The sequence below is a fragment of the Cydia splendana genome, chromosome 17, assembly GCF_910591565.1.
Source record: "Cydia splendana chromosome 17, ilCydSple1.2, whole genome shotgun sequence".
Classification (NCBI taxonomy): Eukaryota; Metazoa; Arthropoda; class Insecta; order Lepidoptera; family Tortricidae; genus Cydia; species Cydia splendana.
In genome coordinates this window covers 12556493-12575307 of record NC_085976.1, presented here as the reverse complement: position 1 = coordinate 12575307, position 18815 = coordinate 12556493, and the positions used below count along the sequence as shown (strand labels likewise).

The 18815-nt window shown below is 36.0% G+C and overlaps 1 protein-coding gene across 1 annotated transcript in view; it reads left to right on the top strand.

Moving 5' to 3' along the window:
- LOC134798821 (sodium channel protein para-like) overlaps positions 1–18815 on the top strand; it is a 92656-nt gene that overhangs the window by 45276 nt on the left and 28565 nt on the right. The window contains 10 exon segments of the mRNA XM_063771205.1: positions 657–763; positions 4316–4422; positions 8836–9015; positions 11455–11610; positions 13505–13710; positions 14491–14619; positions 14911–15002; positions 15892–16104; positions 16290–16350; positions 18624–18768. Of these exon segments, the coding sequence (XP_063627275.1) occupies positions 8869–9015; positions 11455–11610; positions 13505–13710; positions 14491–14619; positions 14911–15002; positions 15892–16104; positions 16290–16350; positions 18624–18768 (1149 nt within the window). The 5' untranslated portion in view covers positions 657–763; positions 4316–4422; positions 8836–8868.

Below are 18815 nucleotides of genomic sequence, written 5' to 3'. Positions count from 1 at the left end.
ATTTCTGGTTGCCGCTATAACAACAAATACTAAAAACAGAATAAAATAAAGATTTAAGTGGGGCTCCCATCCCATACAACAAACGTGATTTTTGACCGAAGTTAAGCAACGTCGGGCGGGGTCAGTACTTTGATGGGTGACCGTTTTTTTTTTGCCGTTTTTTCTATTATGGTACGGAACCCTTTGTGCGCGAGTCCGACTCGCACTTGCCCGGTTTTTTCATGTATCCAATGGATGGATACTATCCATCGGCTGGCAAAGCTATTGGGTCTAAGTGTAACCACGACCACGCTAAGTTTTCATGTCTAGTGCTACATCAAGTAAGGCGCTCCTATGCGATATTATATACATTGTCATTGTAAAGTTAGTGCAAACTTAGCGTGGTCGGAGTCTAAACACCTGTTCATAATATGCGTATCTCACCTGCTCTTATATTGGTTGCGAGTTGCGAGCAAGATGCACAAATATCAATAACAAAAAGAGTACGATCATTCCAGTTAATAATCGATAAGCACTTATATAAAAAGTCTGCAGCCACGCTTATCTATAAAAGGTACTGATGGTCTCTCAAAACATTAATCGAATAAGCCTTGGTTCCATCTGAGCGTATGAACTAATATGATCTTATTGAGTCTGTTTCGCATCGTTGGTTTCAGGTCGGACATGAAAAATCTTGCCCATTTGCTGGCTGTCCCTATCAGCGAACACGAGCTCACTTTCATCTCTCTGGTAGCCGCGGCCACACTGCTCTCGCGGACGACAGGTAATACTAATAATCATACGTGTGCTAACTCGGGGCACGTTCTAGGGATTTTATGTCGATAAATAAGATATCGATATATATTTATACATGTGCTCACTGAAAAATCTTTATAGTAATTGAGGTTTTACCTCTTTAGGTTCGATATCATGTTTGATATCGAGCATCTTAAGACAATATGCTGTAGATGCTAATAATATAAGCAATATATTTTTCAAATAATTATTCACGTTGTTTGAGAAAAGCACTATTTATAGGTACCTTGATGGAAATAGGCATTTTATGACTCGAAGCTTTTGGCTGGCTTCGGTAAGCCTCACCCCAGCAGTAAGCAAAAATGTAGTACACCTATTCCTTATTTTAAAATAAACAAGCCTAACCGTGCCTTATCCTCCTTGTAGCGAAAAGCACTTACGAACAGAGAATTCGCCTAGCGGGTCGCTGACAGTCATTGTGTTAAAATGATGGCTTCGCCAACAAACTGTTCCGCAGTTTGGCGAAATTTCAAATCAGTAAATTTGTTTATTGTGGATGTTAGAACTAAAAAAAATATATAATAAAGTGCAGTCCTGATCGTACCTACATTATATGAATACGATACACAATTACACATATCATATGAATGTACAAAAGTACGTCGGTGCGAATAAAGGTAAATACGCTGAAATTTTAATTATTTTTTCACCAAATACACCCACTTTTCCAAAACAGCTGGAAAAATGGTCAGCAAGCAATGTAATTTTTATATACGAGTAAGTACCTACTTGTTTGAATGGTTTTTATGGATTCGTTGGCTTTGGCCTGTAGCCAAAGTATAATAATGAATGACTACTGAAGTAGGTAGCTACAGATTAGTCAGTTCATTTTGATGATTCAGAATAGCTTAGCAGATTTTTTATTTTATTTGATATTAACCTCTAAAACTATCTTAGAACAATAAAAGTACGTAAAAAAAGTACGTTTAAGTAAAGTACGTAGTAGGTAGGTAAGTAAGTACGTGTAGTTTACGTAGTAGTAAAAGTACGTTTACTACATAGGTATACAGTGTGAAATTTATTAATGCCACTTGGGATGCTTCGCTGTGATGATATGCTACGGAGCGTAAACGATTGGCATGTTGGCTACGCACCAAGTCTCATGTTCGCTTATAATTGATATTAGCTTTTAATTCGTTGCGTTATAGTGTGGCGAGTAGGTTTTTTAAACATATTGTGCAAAAGAGACGGCTGCTATATCGATAGCTATAAAAGCGAAACGGTCTCAGTTTCGCCATCTGGCCTTCCACAGCTAGACGGGTAGATAAACATAATGCAACCATAAACCACCCAGACGGAAGGCCACAAGTTAACCGTATTGTTCAAAGCACGAAGGGCCTGCGATGTATTTCTCTGGTATAAGTACACCATTTTGACTGCGCACTATAAACTTTTACGTAATCGCGATAAAAGTTACGTCGCTATAAATATTTTATAGATTTAGAACGTCTAGGTTTACATCTGACTAAACTATATTAACTATAAGTACTTAGCAATAGGCTACTATACCTGTGCGCTGAGTTTAGATAAAAATAAAAGCGTAAGCGTTTAGAATTTAGAACGATATGTCATATAAATGAAATTCTTCATTTTTAGATTTAAAGATTATTATTACATTATTTCGAATTTGTATGTTATTTAAAAATTGTAACTTCCAGCCCCGCTCTCCCCTACTAGCTTACAGCTTAACACATCAGTGCCAGCGCGAGCTACGAGCTACGAGCGTTGCCGTAACCTACCTATTATTTTAACCGATACCATTTTGTACAGACGTAGGGGGAGGGGGTCGGCGACTACGAAACTATTTTAAAAGCATATTAATGAATAGCGTGACATCATATTTAACTTTATTCACGACCATATTAATCGTTTAAACGTATATGACTTATTACTGTGGTGTATAATAGAACAGAATTATATTGTAACATGTGATTGTAATACAGAAGGGTAGACACCCTTGTTTGTGGTCGCCAGTAGATTGCGGCCGCAATCTAGTGACGTCACACCTTTCATATTCATACTAATAAATCGTTTTATCGTATCTATAGTTAGTAATGTTAGAATCTAATTTGTCACATTCAGTGGGTACCTACAGTAACATAAAAGGATATTTTGATTAGCGCATTGTAGGTAATTTCTAATCGATACCGTTTTGTAAGCAGAAGGCGGAAGATCGCTGCCGCAAACGATTTTTAAAGTTACTTTATTATTTAGTAATGTTAGTTAGAACCAAATTTTTCACATTCAGTACATTACCTACAGTAACATAAAAGAATATTTTAATTAGCGCATTGTAGGTAATTTCGAATCGATACCGTTTTGTAAGCAGAAGGCGGAAGATCGCTGCCGCAAACGATTTTTAAAGTTACTTTATTATTTAGTAATGTTAGTTAGAACCAAATTTTTCACATTCAGTACATTACCTACAGTAACATAAAAGAATATTTTAATTAGCGCATTGTTGGTAATTTCGAATCGATACCGTTTTGTAAGCAGAAGGCGGAAGATCGCTGCCGCAAACAATTTTTAAAGTTACTTTATTATTTAGTAATGTTAGTTAGAACCAAATTTTTCACATTCAGTACATTACCTACAGTAACATAAAAGAATATTTTAATTAGCGCATTGTAGGTAATTTCTAATCGATACCGTTTTGTAAGCAGAAGGCGGAAGATCGCTGCCGCAAACGATTTTTAAAGTTACTTTATTATTTAGTAATGTTAGTTAGAACCAAATTTTTCACATTCAGTACATTACCTACAGTAACATAAAAGAATATTTTAATTAGCGCATTGTAGGTAATTTCGAATCGATACCGTTTTGTAAGCAGAAGGCGGAAGATCGCTGCCGCAAACAATTTTTAAAGTTACTTTATTATTTAGTAATGTTAGTTAGAACCAAATTTTTCACATTCAGTACATTACCTACAGTAACATAAAAGAATATTTTAATTAGCGCATTGTAGGTAATTTCGAATCGATACCGTTTTGTAAGCAGAAGGCGGAAGATCGCTGCCGCAAACGATTTTTAAAGTTACTTTATTATTTAGTAATGTTAGTTAGAACCAAATTTTTCACATTCAGTACATTACCTACAGTAACATAAAAGAATATTTTAATTAGCGCATTGTAGGTAATTTCTAATCGATACCGTTTTGTAAGCGGATGGCGGAATATCGCTGCCGCAAACAATTTTTAAAGTTACTTTATTATTAATTATTATTTTATAACGTTGTCACACTTTATTTTTCCTTTCCTTCGCAAATAAGTTGTAAATTTACATGCTACTATGTAGTTAATCAAGTGTTACCCAATAACAATAGCATAAGAACCACTGTACCATGTTTATTGCAAATAAATGAAATCGAAATCTAAATCTAAAATATCGTATCGTACAGAGGTAAACTATCGCGATAAAACTATATTAGGGATCAAATATATGGGTGAACATTGTAGCTTAACAGAAACTTCTGAAAATAGTAAGTAGCGTATTGTATTGTAACTGTCGGTATTGTGTACAGAAGGGCGGCGCCGACGTAGGTGGACGGCGGGAGACCGCGGCCGCAGGGCGTGCGGCCGCGCGCGGCCCCACCACCCGCACCATCGCCCGCCCATTCACTGTTAGCAGGTAAACAGCTTATCGATGCCTTGCTTTCATACGGACCATACCTACCTATAGAAATAGAAATAAAAATAGTAGTTTGTGTTACAAGGGATCAAAATGATATATTTCCGTCAAGGGCGTACATTGAATCCTGAGCGTAATGAGGGATTCAAGAGTTAACGCCCAAGACGAAATAATTTTGATACCGTGTGAGACATACTGCTTTTCACATCAACTATGAGGAAAATAAAAAAATCTCAGTGTTGACACTACAGTGTTGCCACTTTTTAATTTCTACTCTTTTTTGCCAGGCTGTACATACGATGTTCATAGTTAATTATATTAATATTTTATACTGGCAATGAAATGTCCTTGAACAGAAAAGTGCCACTTTGATCCCTCCTAGCAGGGAAGAAAAATCAATTTTCTGATTAGGTGATGTGAAAAATAAATAGTTACATTCATTTGCAAGAATGAAGGTTATAAACAATTACAAGTTGGTTAAATCCATTATGTTCCAAGTAGGTACATACTTACATTACGCTTCATAATGGGATGCAAAATTGTTTACATTCATAATTTTATTCTAAGCTTAATTCTTGGTGCAGTTAATAATTAATCCATTCTCGGTGTGCGTCAATCATGCTAAATTTCAACAAAACATACTAAAGAAAACGGGAAATATATTCAGCATGCAATGTTATTATAATAAAAATCGGGCAAGTGCGAGTCGGACTCGCGCACGAAGGGTTCCGTACCATACAAAAAAAAAACAAAAAAAAAAGCAAAAAAAAACGGTCACCCATCCAAGTACTGACCACTCCCGACGTTGCTTAACTTTGGTCAAAAATCACGTTTGTTGTATGGGAGCCCCATTTAAATCTTTATTTTATTCTGTTTTTAGTATTTGTTGTTATAGCGGCAACAGAAATACATCATCTGTGAAAATTTCAACTGTCTAGCTATCACGGTTCGTGAGATACAGCCTGGTGACAGACGGACGGACGGACGGACGGACGGACGGACGGACGGACGGACGGACGGACGGACGGACGGACGGACGGACAGCGAAGTCTTAGTAATAGGGTCCCGTTTTACCCTTTGGGTACGGAACCCTAAAAAAGTTTTGTACGGAACACTAAAAACAGCAAAAAGTAAATAAGTAATGTCGTAAATCTAATACATGATAGAAATTTAATAATTATATAAAATGTTGGTCAAAATAGGTCAACTAGATTGAGTAGTAATATGTAGTATCAAATGTTTACTAATTATTATAAATATATCTTATTATGATATTATTTATTGAACTGAATATTTAAAAAACAAACAAGTAGCCAAACTCATTTAAGAATATGTAGAAAATTTCCATTGGAAGCAAGATATAAACGAATACTGAATACTGATAAATAATTGTCAGACAACTTAAACGACGTCCATAAGAGGGTTAAACGGAAAATATAGGGGTGGCGATAAAGGTTAGCGTGCTTTTTGCCCTTTACGGTAGGTGTATAGGTAGGTGCAAGTAGGTATATTGCTAGACTGCAATTTAAAAATCTTGAGTTAAGATTGCATTATGGTGTGATGGCTTATTCTGGTGTTTTCTAAAACTTGTATGTTACTCGCGTTCGTTTTCTATTGATCGTAATTGTATATTACATACCTAGCTTTAGGTACGGACGGACGGGACAGTGTGTATTTTTCTGTTCGACGGAGCCGGAAAAGCGGCATCTTCGTTTTTGGTTTCGCGCAGCGGGCCGAAAGTTGACGCTTTCCGTCCGTAGAACAGAATAGTTATTTACGATACAAGTGCGGAAAAGAGGAAATTCGAAACGAGTGGCGATAAATTAAAACACGACCGAAGGGAGTGTTTTAAATCGACACGAGTTGCGAATTACCTATTCGCACGTGTATCGTACACCGTTTTACAGTACATATGGCCCTTTAAACTTTTGACATGCGCACGAAAAGTGCTATTTTACGCACTAGTGCGGGAAAATAGGACCATATGTACTGTAAAATATATTTTATATTGCCTATCTTGATATCTCGTTTCTAAATTAGCTAAATAAGTACTAGGTGCAGCAATCATGTACAGGTTATATTAAAAGCAACAATGAAATTTTAAAATATAAATAATTATTTGTTTTCTGGTAGGTTTTTATCCGTTCCACGACAGAACAGAGACTGCGTATATTATAGTCATACATAGTCAAAACGGGTGACTTATTTCCAATGCGGTTTTCTGTTGTTTTTGCCTAATTCATAAACGATGATCCTTAAACAAGCGTTTTGCATTAAGTCCCTCTTATTTCGCTCAAAAAATAAGTTACAAATTATTTTTTTCATTTTGTTCTTTTAGCTATAACATCATCCGTAATTTTTATCAAATTGTTTTGAGTTATAGGTTATTAATGTTATGATTTAGGTAAACATAAATAAGACTAATTTTATTTAATATACTCGTATATCAAGTTTTAGTAGGTAACAGAGGAGTTTAGTTGGCTTGGAGGCATGTGTTTGTGTCGGGCTCGAGTGACCTTATTCCAGGCTACTAAATGGGGTAACTTCACCGCGCCCCGATATGAAATATTGCTGTGTTGTTCTCGATCGATAACCTACTATAAAACTATCTATCATTATCATAATAAATATATATAATATGTTTATAATTTATAGATGAAGTCTAACTACGATATTAATGATGCATATAATTTCATTAGTAAGTATAAGATTAAACAATCACGTGTTATTTTTACTGAGAGCCTAGCTAGGATGTCGATTCTGTTTAAACTACTTGATATGAGTTTCACCTTATTTTGACACGACCTTGATTCGTGAGCGCATCAATGTGTTTAAGCAAAATGCCTCATCAGACGACTTATAATTGCATTTCGTTAGTATCACTCAGCGTGAGGCACTGACGCCGATTGGTACTAAATTCGTCCTCTTGTACGCGTAACTAAGTGATGTGGTGTTAGCAAACCATATACCACCATGTCCGCATAATATTAAGTAAGTACCTATAAGTACGGCAATCTATGCAAAACGAGGATAAAAAACGCATTTAACTGGGTTGCAAGACTGAAGTGATCCCAAAAGCCAATAAAATATACCGTTGTAAAAATGATATGTTTTAGAAATTAAATTATTTATTATGTACATTTTATGATGTCCATTAGGTAATTGCTTATATGATGAAGATCATTTTCTGCATTAATACACCGAAACAAGACATATTTTCATGAAATTCCTTAAGGAAAGTCAACGAAAAGAAGTTGACAGAAAACGAGAGACAAAAACATTTTAGTAATATTTCCAAGATTAATTGCAGTTACAGCTCGTCTTGCATTTAACCATCACAACTTTACGGGCTAATTATAATATTTTACGTCAACCTAGGCATGTAAGTGGGATTTTCTTCCCACGGGACGGGAAGAAAATCTCACTTCCTGGCCAAGGCAAGACGTAAAACTTTATACAAACCACGGGCGGTAATTCGTAAAGCCCCAGATCGCATATTTATGGCACAAACACCTGCGATCTGGAGCATTTACGAATTTACCTCCCTAGGTATGTAATGTACTATTGTGCGTCACTAACAACATAGTTAGTAACTAAAACATGGAGCTGAAGGCTACGCATAACACACAAAATGTTGACCTATATTTCTGCGTTACGCAACTGTTCCAAGGACCCAGCTCCGTTATATAATAGCCGATACTAAAGTTGGGAATAAAGTCAAGACTTGTTATAATCAGTGCCGCAGTTCCCTATTTGGTTTCGCTCCGGTTTTCCGAGTTGACTGCGAGTTGAGCCCGACTCTTTCCTTAATGTCTTTGCTTCAGTACGTAAACTGTATAATGTAGGTACAGTCGACTTCAAAAATATGTTTACACTTTTGCACCTTACTCTTTTGTAATAAGGCAAAAAGTGTAAACATATCTTTGATGTCGACTGTACTTATAGGTTACATTTTGTACTTATTCTGTAAAATTACCTGTTGGTGTTTTCGGATCGGATTGCAATAAAGCCACGAGTGTTAACTTGTTAACACATTCACTGCCTCCAACGCACATGTGCGTTCAGCGTCATATAAGTTTGTTCCTAGGCCACGCCCCCTGGCAGTGAATGCGTTAAGTGCTAGCTTAATATGTGACCGACATACGTACTAAGTAGTGCAAACATTATCACATATTAATCACAAATCACAATATCTACCTACCTAAGTATTAGTTCATTTTAAGAATTTATCGATTCGACGTTCACCGATTGCGCACTTATATACTTTCTTGGATAGTTAAGGAATAAGGATTTTTTAAATTCATATAAACAACAATATGAATTAAAAAAAAATCAAATCATTAATAGTGTCCAGTAAATTTATTCGTTGTCTATCTACTTGATTGATTGTCATGACGTTTTTTTCTAATGCAGTAGGGAGTTCACTCGGGGGGAGTTCGATAGACAATGTCCGTGGACTTGGACTCGATCAGCGAGGAAGAACGAAGCTTGTTCCGACCCTTCTCACGAGAGTCACTGGCCGCTATCGAAGCCCGCATAGCAGAGGAGCATGCCAAGCAAAAGGAACTCGAGAAAAAACGAGCGGAAGGCGAGGTATGTATACGTTCATCTCACTCTAGTGTGCCACTTTGATCACGAGTGTGCCTAGCAATAGGACATGCAAACATCATTACAATCGACGTTAGGTTTATCAAACACAAAACGAACTATTTCAATGGGAGATCGATTAGTACCTACCCTTTGCTGACTTAGGTACTCTGCAACGGAAATAACTTGAAGTGATTCTTTCTGGATCCGTCAGCAATGCAGCGAACCGCTCTGACATTTTTTTTAAATCATTGCAGAACGATTTGGGGCGGACGAAAAAGAAAAAAGAAGTAAGATTTGCCTGCTTGCCCCTTTTACCTTTTTACAGCTCGTTTTAGAGACATGATTTTTACAAGTTATCGCATCAACTTCAAAATTCATTGCAGAAGCAAACAATGCTAGTTCCATCTGAGATTGGCGGCATGTTACTATAGTTATTAAGCGATAACTTGTGTCCATTCTGTTTTAACTGCATTTACTCGTAAAGTATTTTCTGAACACATTGCTTCTCGGCCAGTATTCGGAAAAATAATCCTAGAGCGTTGCCAATGTCCCGGTAAACAGCTATTATACAGTAGTTATTATAAGCTTGTCATATTTAGTTGCATTGTTACGGTGTAAATGCATTTCAACAGCGAGCGTCTTCACGACCCAATAGATAAAGCTAGAATTCTGGAAAAATAATAATAATTTAAGATAAATATGCTTCCAAAACCATCCTTTTGTAAAATTCAATGTCTACACTAGATGCTAGAGAATCCTTTAGCCAACGCTAGTCCATTGTTATTATAAATTACGTTAGAACTAGACCCCTGTGTATAAAACAAACTTAGTCAATTATTCGGCATCGGAAAAAAAAATTATATAGTGGATAGGTACGTAGATACGCAAAAAGAAGACGTAGCAACGTTCAGAGCGCTAGCGAAACACACGAGCACGAATTCACCTAGTCAAGCATTGCACTGGACTCATCTCGCCACATCATCATTGACTGCTGTCATTTCGGCCTAGCATGGTGAAGTCACCTAGCTAGCGATTAGTGCATTCCAATATAAATTAGTAACGATTTATTTGTAAAACTTTGAAATATGAACGAGTTTAGTTGGTAATGGTCATTGTAAAGTCTGGCTTCCTGAGCATCCTGCTATTTCGGAACCGAGTTCGAATCGTCAACATGCAGTTGTAATCTTACAGCATAAGTAAATGAATGTTAACATTCGGATAGGTGACTTAATAGAGGGGTATTAGGACCATGGTAAGCTTTTAGATCAGCAGGACACGCATCATGGCCACACGACAGCAGCACTATACAGAATATTAAACTTGCTTCCAATACTCCCATGACACAGTAACAACACTAGTTGACTCCAACAGTATTGTTACACTTGCCTTATGAATTTGCTAATGTTTGTGGTTTTCTTTTAAATACTTAAGCTATAATAGTTGTAAGCTAGCTTGTATAAAATAACAAATAATTTTTTGATGCGTTTAATGGAACGAGTGTAAGTAATATTTTTTTAGGAATGTAAAAAATGAGTAGGAAACATATGAGTATGAATACAAGGAATATAAAGAAGTACCTATCATATGATGTTATTTTTAAAATAGGAAGCTTTCAGTGGACCGATAAAGATACATTTATAAACATTTTTTATAAAATATTACTTTTATACAGTTTAGTATATAAATATATCCGTAACCCGTAACGTATATTTTTTGATGTCTCTGATATAAGCATAAATACTTATTGTTAGTTAAAGTAATTAATGTACAGTAAAGACTTATATACCTATCACAACAACAACAATACTATGAATCCTATTCGACAAATCCTTCGAACATTTAAAACATGCCATAACCTTCTCTTACCCTTGTACTTTGGTCGACGCCACATACATATTAGATTGCCGCCATAATGTCTCTGTACTAACATTGCGTCTCTATGATAACTCCAAATCGTGTACGAGTATGTCCTTTATTTTACTTAAAGCTGCCATGATTTCCTAATGGGACTATGTACAGTCACCACACGGGATTGTTATGCCGTTTAGGGTTCTTGCTAAATTGGAAATTCTATAGCTTAAGTATTGGAAAACCAATTTAGCTAGGACCCTAAATGGCGCAAGAATCGCGGAGCAATCGCAACAACTATCCACAATAAAGTAGTTTCATTGTAAGTTTTAATAGGAAATCGTGGAAACTCTATAGCAAACACAGCACGGCCCATAAGTATAGCTAGTATTGCCGCTGCGCTAAAACTAAGCTTTTTTAACTATAGGGAGGGACCTCACCAAGTGCCAATCATCATAGCAAACGCCAATCGAAAATTAAATAACCCGAATTTTACTTTTCGATTGACGATAAACCTTTGTCATCTTGGCTACGGTTCCTGGTGCTTCAGTATCTAAGTATGTTCGGTAGTTAACAGTGTGTTGTGGTGTGTAGGTACGGTACGATGACGAGGACGAGGACGAGGGCCCGCAGCCGGACGCGACGCTGGAGCAGGGGCTGCCGCTGCCTGTGCGCATGCAGGGCACCTTCCCGCCCGAGCTCGCCTCCACGCCCCTCGAGGACATCGACCCTTTCTATCACAATCAAACAGTGAGTACACTATTACTACAGTGGAACCTCGCTAACTCGAACCTCGATAAGACGTAATCCTCGTTAACACGAAATAAAATGCTATTCCCTTCCCTTCAAAGCCCAAAACCTCCATAACTCGAATCAACGATTCCCTTCACGGCTATCCAGTACAAATTTAACCTCTATAACTCGAAATCTGAAATTTGACCTCTATAACTCGAAAAAATAGACGTATTCTAATATCACCTTTATATCTCGAAATTATTTATCAACAACCCTCTGTAACTCGGAAGAAAATAATAAGGCCGTACTTTATACGTTTGTATAATTACCTCCCAAACACGAATTTTTCAATCATTTTACCTCTGTAACTCGAAACCTCTTTAAGACGAATAAAAACATATAAGAACCTCTCTAAGTCCATACCTCCTCATAAGTCCTCTGTAAGACGAAAACTCGTTAACACGAACTTTTTGGCGTTTCCCTTCAGATGCGTGCTATCGAGGTTCCACTGTATTACTATTTTAATAATCACAGCCTTATTTTTCATTAAGCATAAAATGCGCAGAACAGGTCGTAATCTAGTTCGACTACAGTATTCGCGTTAAAGCGGTTCAAAAAATCTATACGTGACATAGAATCGATAAAAACGTAATTGCTTTAACTTGGGCTCGTACGGTTCGACGTCAATAAATGCGATATCATCCTTACGAACATTATTACAAATGGAGTTTACATAAAGATTAGAGCTTATTTATAAAAATGACTGTAGAAATATATAATCCAATGGTTTTTTTTTAATTCGAGCCTTAGATCAATCCAGCTTTGATAATTTCAGGTTAGATACCTATTTGTTTCCTTATACATTTTATATCGGTTGCTAAAATGTTTGCTTGATAAGCTTTTAAGATATTACAAGGATTTTGCACTAGACAGGGTATAAACAGGAGAATTTCATTCCGCTGCTGTATCGCTTGTGCTGCAGTGTTGGGTCATTGCCCCGAGGCGAGTGGACCTCAATAATAAAACACTTTGCTCAACAAAAACACTATAAAGAGCACATAAAATACGAAATCGATATTGTTATACGGAATACTTATACATTACAGTAAGTACTTACAAAGTTTACTGCTGATACAGAATGTATCGGTGTATATATTCAATTTCTAGGACCAAAGTTTGATCGTTGCACTGCAGGTAGTGCAATTAAGTACATAACTACACCAGGCACTACTTAGAGTTAGTAGTAGTTAACTAATAAGTACTTTACATTACAAACACTACTAGGTTAACTATGACTGCCGTTTCACATTATCCGATATCGCTACGAGTAGGTATGTATATAAGCAAACGCCCGATGTAGATGGGGTTTAGTGGCAGTGACCTTGCCTTAGAATAATGGATCGTGAAAGCTACCTACTATATTTTTTAGGAAGTACAGACAGGGAGGAAGAGACAGACAGTTAAAATACTAGAGGACTACAAGTTACCTTAGTTTGATTCAAGGAAAAATCGTGGCAAGCGGCGTCACTTGAGACAACACAGTGCAAGACGTCCCGGAGCCCGATTTTTATATTAATGATTAATATTAATATTTTAATAATATTAATATTAGGGGACATCTTACACAGATCAATCAGATTGCACCAGAAATGTGACTGTTGAGAGCTGACAAATCAAATCCAAAACGGTTTCAAAACCAGAAATTAAAATCAGAATTGGGCTCCCATACTAAATGTACGCCACAGCCCCCACTAATAACATTGAATGTGGTAACAATCTTATATATAGACCATATTTACCTGGTAACAGACCTATAATAGCTGAAATAACTCCAATCTGAATATGGTTGAAGACATATTAATGTCAGCTCCACGAATATTATTTAACGCGTGTAATGTCTTTGTTTCAGACCTTCGTAGTCATAAGCAAGGGTAAAGATATCTTCAGGTTTTCTGCCACCAACGCCTTATGGATACTGGATCCGTTCAACCCAATAAGAAGAGTGGCGATATACATTCTAGTGCACCCTTTGTTCTCCTTGTTTATTATTACTACTATCTTAGTCAACTGCATTCTTATGATAATGCCTACAACGCCTACCGTCGAAAGTACTGAGTGAGTATACCTTCTTTCCTATCACATTTTTTCTATCCAACTAGTTTACCTATACCGACCATCCAGGGTTATATGTTTTGACAGTCTTTGATACATAATCGGACTATATTCATATTATTAGGTTTTACATTAGAGACTATAATTAGTAGTTTGCACGCTAGTTTCAAAATTGATAGTTTTATAATCAGCTAGTAACCGAATTAATTTTATTAGATTATCGGAAGTAACATGTATTAGATATTGTACTTATATATAGTACTTATACGTTATTGGTAAATATAAATTATATGTTACGAGACCTTACTTGATATGATTCAGTTACATTTATAAATAGTTTTAGATGTTTACACTATGGGCTAGTTCTCAAAATAAGTTACATAGCAAAAACAGACCTTATGAATAATATTTTTCCTTAATTACTTATAATATAACACAATTACATACAATGACTAAGTAACTTTTTCTGGTTGGATTCATGAAAAATACCATTTTTAAATATTTTTTTCTACTAATGCTTTGCTCCCTACGAGTAATATTTCGTATATTTTTTACATTCATAAAACTGTACATACTTTGACACATTCTTCGTTTACACTTACCTACATAGATACTAACTGATCATATATATCGTATTTAGAAAACTGTTTTGCGACTCACTCCCTTCATTTCAACAAGTTCAAATACAGAACTTCCATTAGTGTCGCCTAAGCTTAATGATATTCTGAATTACAATATCTGTTCTGTTGAGCGACATTCCACAGTGGAGGTGAATTTTTACAGAGTTATCTTTACCGGAATCTACACGTTTGAATCGGCGGTGAAAGTAATGGCCAGGGGTTTCATTCTGCAGCCATTCACATACCTTAGAGATGCATGGAATTGGCTTGACTTCGTAGTTATAGCTTTAGCGTGAGTAGTAGACAATTTATTCAATTACGTAGCATACGGTTACTTAAAACAGTTTGAAAGTAGATTTTTCTCATTCCTTTAAAGTCTCGTTAAATTATAGTTTTTTTAGATGACTGTTTACCTATTGTAATTGTTATCGAAAGACATTGAATAGATCTTATCTAGCAAGATATTAAGGTTTTTAATGTTTGTACAGAATTAAAGTCTAGTTAAGGTGAAGTAAGAATAGATGAGGTTTAGAGTGGTAGTAGTTAATAATGTAGATGTTGTTGTTGCGGGCATTGTTTGCAGTTATGTGACGATGGGGATAGATCTCGGCAACCTGGCCGCTCTCAGAACGTTCAGGGTACTGCGAGCGTTGAAGACGGTGGCCATCGTGCCGGGTAATTCCATTTATAACAAACTATCTACCTAGTATTAGCGTAACTAGTCTGGCTAAAATGGAATCGTTGACATAATATCAAGACTAAGTGTCGTAGTTTGAATGTATTAAAAAAAACACTATTGTGTTTATGTTTATATTTTCGCGATGAATTCAAATTACATTTAAATGGCTTAGCTTTACACATTATTATTGATAAGTCTTTCTTTAGGAAGAAAATCGAAATCAAGATAATCACGAATAATAGATTTTTGTGACCTTTGATATAACATTAAGAAGAAGACATTTTATAAGATTTTATGACACGTTTGAAATAACTTCTAGAACACTAAAATCAAGTTGTATGTTACGAGTTTTCAGTTTATTATCTTTCATTTCGATATTAAATGTATGAGATGTATGACTGGTCTAAAATAATAATACTATGTCCTAAAAGGATTTTTTATTAATACCTATTTACTTAGGTACACATTTATGTTAATATATTACCTAAGTAAGACGCACGAACGCTCAAACGAATAATTATCCTAAACAAACTAATATATTCAGTGAGTTTCGGATCACAGTTGGATGGTTTTACGGTACCTCTAATGCCTATATACTAGTCATGTACGCAGGTTGCGATTTTGGGCATGTAGCAAATGCATACCTGAGCTATATAGGTACGTTCTACGTGGGTTTTAAAGTATGCTCGCCTCACTGCTAAAACAAGGACGGGTACATTGCATTTAGCTCATACAATCTCACTTTAGCCATTCTTTTTTAGTAAAATACTTTATACTTTATCGTAGTAAATAGCCGTCTAAATGTTTAGAAGTAGTAGTTTTAGTTTCAATTAATTAAAATTAATAATTAATTTAAACCGATTACTACATGGAAGTATCCGACAGGTTTGAAGACCATCGTGGGCGCGGTGATAGAGTCGGTGAAGAATCTCCGGGACGTAATCATCCTGACGATGTTTTCGCTGTCGGTGTTCGCGCTGATGGGGCTGCAGATCTACATGGGGGTGCTGACGCAGAAGTGCGTCAAGGTGTTCCCCGAGGACGGCTCGTGGGGCAACCTCACCGATGAGAACTGGGAGAGGTTTTGCCAGAACGAAAGTAAGAATCATTTTGACGTATAAAATATACTTTATCTTAACCTCAAGCCGTCCAGACCAGACGTCAAAATTTGCCAACACAAACGCAATATTGATTTTTCAAAATAATGATTCAAATTAGAATGGAAAGACTTTTTTATAGACCTTATGCCGTTGTACTTTAATGTTATTTTATTTTGTTTACAGCAAATTGGTACGCAGGCGAGAACGGGGACTATCCGCTGTGCGGGAATTCTTCGGGAGCTGGGTAAAATTGTCTTGATTTTTACCTAATATAGAGCGAATCGGTATACTGTTTATATTTTAAATGGTTATTTACTGGTCATGGAATAGGCTACATCGAGATTCTCTTGTTTTTGACTTTGAAATTAACCCATTATGACCTGAATTATTTTAGGATCCCACAAAGTGATGATTTTTGAATATATTGTTGTTATATATCCCCTTAGTCATTTTTGATCAATAAAAGTTGAATTGATTTACTACATCTGGAAAAAACAATGGGTGCCATATGGCACCGCTAGGCTAATAAGTAGTCTGAACCAGTTAGCGCCTGAATTATTTTATATTCTCAGAATTGGATATTTTTTTAATATATCATGAATAATGACTCTAGAACACATCTTCATTAAGTTTTAGTGAAATTTATACTTTTGGAAAATAACTGGTGATGCATAACGGCACCGTTAGGTGTTAAGTTTGTATTTTCAAATGATGTATGTAGCGTGTAATATTTTTTTTATTTTCTCGTGTTTACTGATGTTTTTCCTTGATTTTGGAACTATATTATGTTCTTTAATAACAACCAGCGATGTTACTAATGACGATACACCCAACAAAGTGGGTTGATAAACCTTGATAAATTGTATGGACTAGAGGTTCATCATTGCAACAACACTCAAAATTCTTACTTGTTTAACAGTAATTGTACTTGAGATATTTAAATAACCATATAGAATTCCAAAATCTTGATAAAAACGCTAAGAAATACGGGAAAATCAAACATAGTATATGTAAAACATGTCATCTCATAAGACTACATAAGCGCCTAGGGGTGCCGTATGGCACCCGCAACTTTTCTCATGCCATGTACAAAACCTGAAATCATAATTTAATAGTCCATGTGTATCATCGGATTAACCATACATACCAAATCCTAATAAAATATATTTCATTAATATTTTACTAGAATAATAACGATTTCTGATCCATTTACTTAGAATGCAAGCTAAAAATTTGCATTTTTTTTCAAGCCTCATTTTTGGGTACGTGTGCCAGGAGCAACAATCCAAGTTGCTTAAAAATATGTGATTATAGTGATAACTGGTACCCTTGACCATCTAAATTAAACACAAATCTCTTTAATTTTCCGCTTATTGTAACCTTAGAGAGCCAAAAACTAAGCACAGATAAAGCGGTGCCGTAAGGTCATAATGGGTTAAAACTATTTTGCAAAAGATATTTAATAATAATAAAAAAAATACTTAATAGAAAATGAAACATCAATACTTAGATGTTAAATAATCAGAGATCGGACAAATTTGCGTCATTGCTCGCAAGAATGTGGACATGACTCCAAAATTGATTAAATAATTAATCATTCTATTAATTTCTTACCTGAGGTTTAATTTTGATTTCTAATCAATAAATAACACAAAGATTTCTTATAATGTAAATTTATTAAAGAAAATATTCAGCATGTTTTCCAAATTTTCTGTAGGTACTCATTTTTTATATCAAAAATATATTTAAGTGCTATTTATTGACTAGGGAACAAAATTAAATCTCAGGTAAAAAAATAATTAAATGATTAATTATTTAATCAAATTTGGAGTCATGTCCACATTATTGCGACCAATGACGCCAATCTGTCCGATCTCTGTAAATAATATACAGTTTCACAGCACATAAATCTCAACACCTACATCAATTACAAAAACATAACTAAAGCAAGGACGCTAAGCATGAAAAATTTCGTACATTGACCCACGATTTCCTATCTCTATCGCACGCGCAAATTTAAATTGCTGTACCTCTCGCACAGTGGCATTGACCGCGGCATCATCGGCGGAGCAATATAATGCGCGTGATATAGAAATAAGAAATGGCGGATCAGCGAGATCCTTCGTGATTAGCGTTATCCATGGTTAGCCACTAACTCGGAGCTAACCGGTTAAACCCGGAGTTACCAGTACAATTTTACCCTGAGTTAACGGTTAACTGAGCGTTTCTTTTATTTTTTACCATTTTTATATATTCACGAATTCAGAATCACGAGATTCATGAGCTCTTTCGATCCTAATGGGATAAAAAAATATCCCAGAGTTTTTTCCTATAGTGTTACCATTTCCCCATATAATTTGTATGGCGGAAACAAAAAGGGAAGGATGAAAAGTGGCAAAAAAGGTCACAATATATAAAAATGGCGAAAAATAAAAGAAACGCCCAACTCTGAGTTAGTGGCTACCCCTGGATTGGTGCAAGCGGCCCTTAGTTGTTAAACGTGATGTTCTGTCCCAGACAATGCGAGCCGGGCTACATCTGCCTGCAAGGCTACGGGCCGAACCCCAACTACGGGTACACCAGCTTCGATACCTTCGGCTGGGCCTTCCTCTCCGCCTTCCGCCTTATGACGCAGGACTACTGGGAGAACCTCTACCAACTGGTGAGTAATGCCTGCAAGTCAACTAACCTTCATCATCATCATCATAT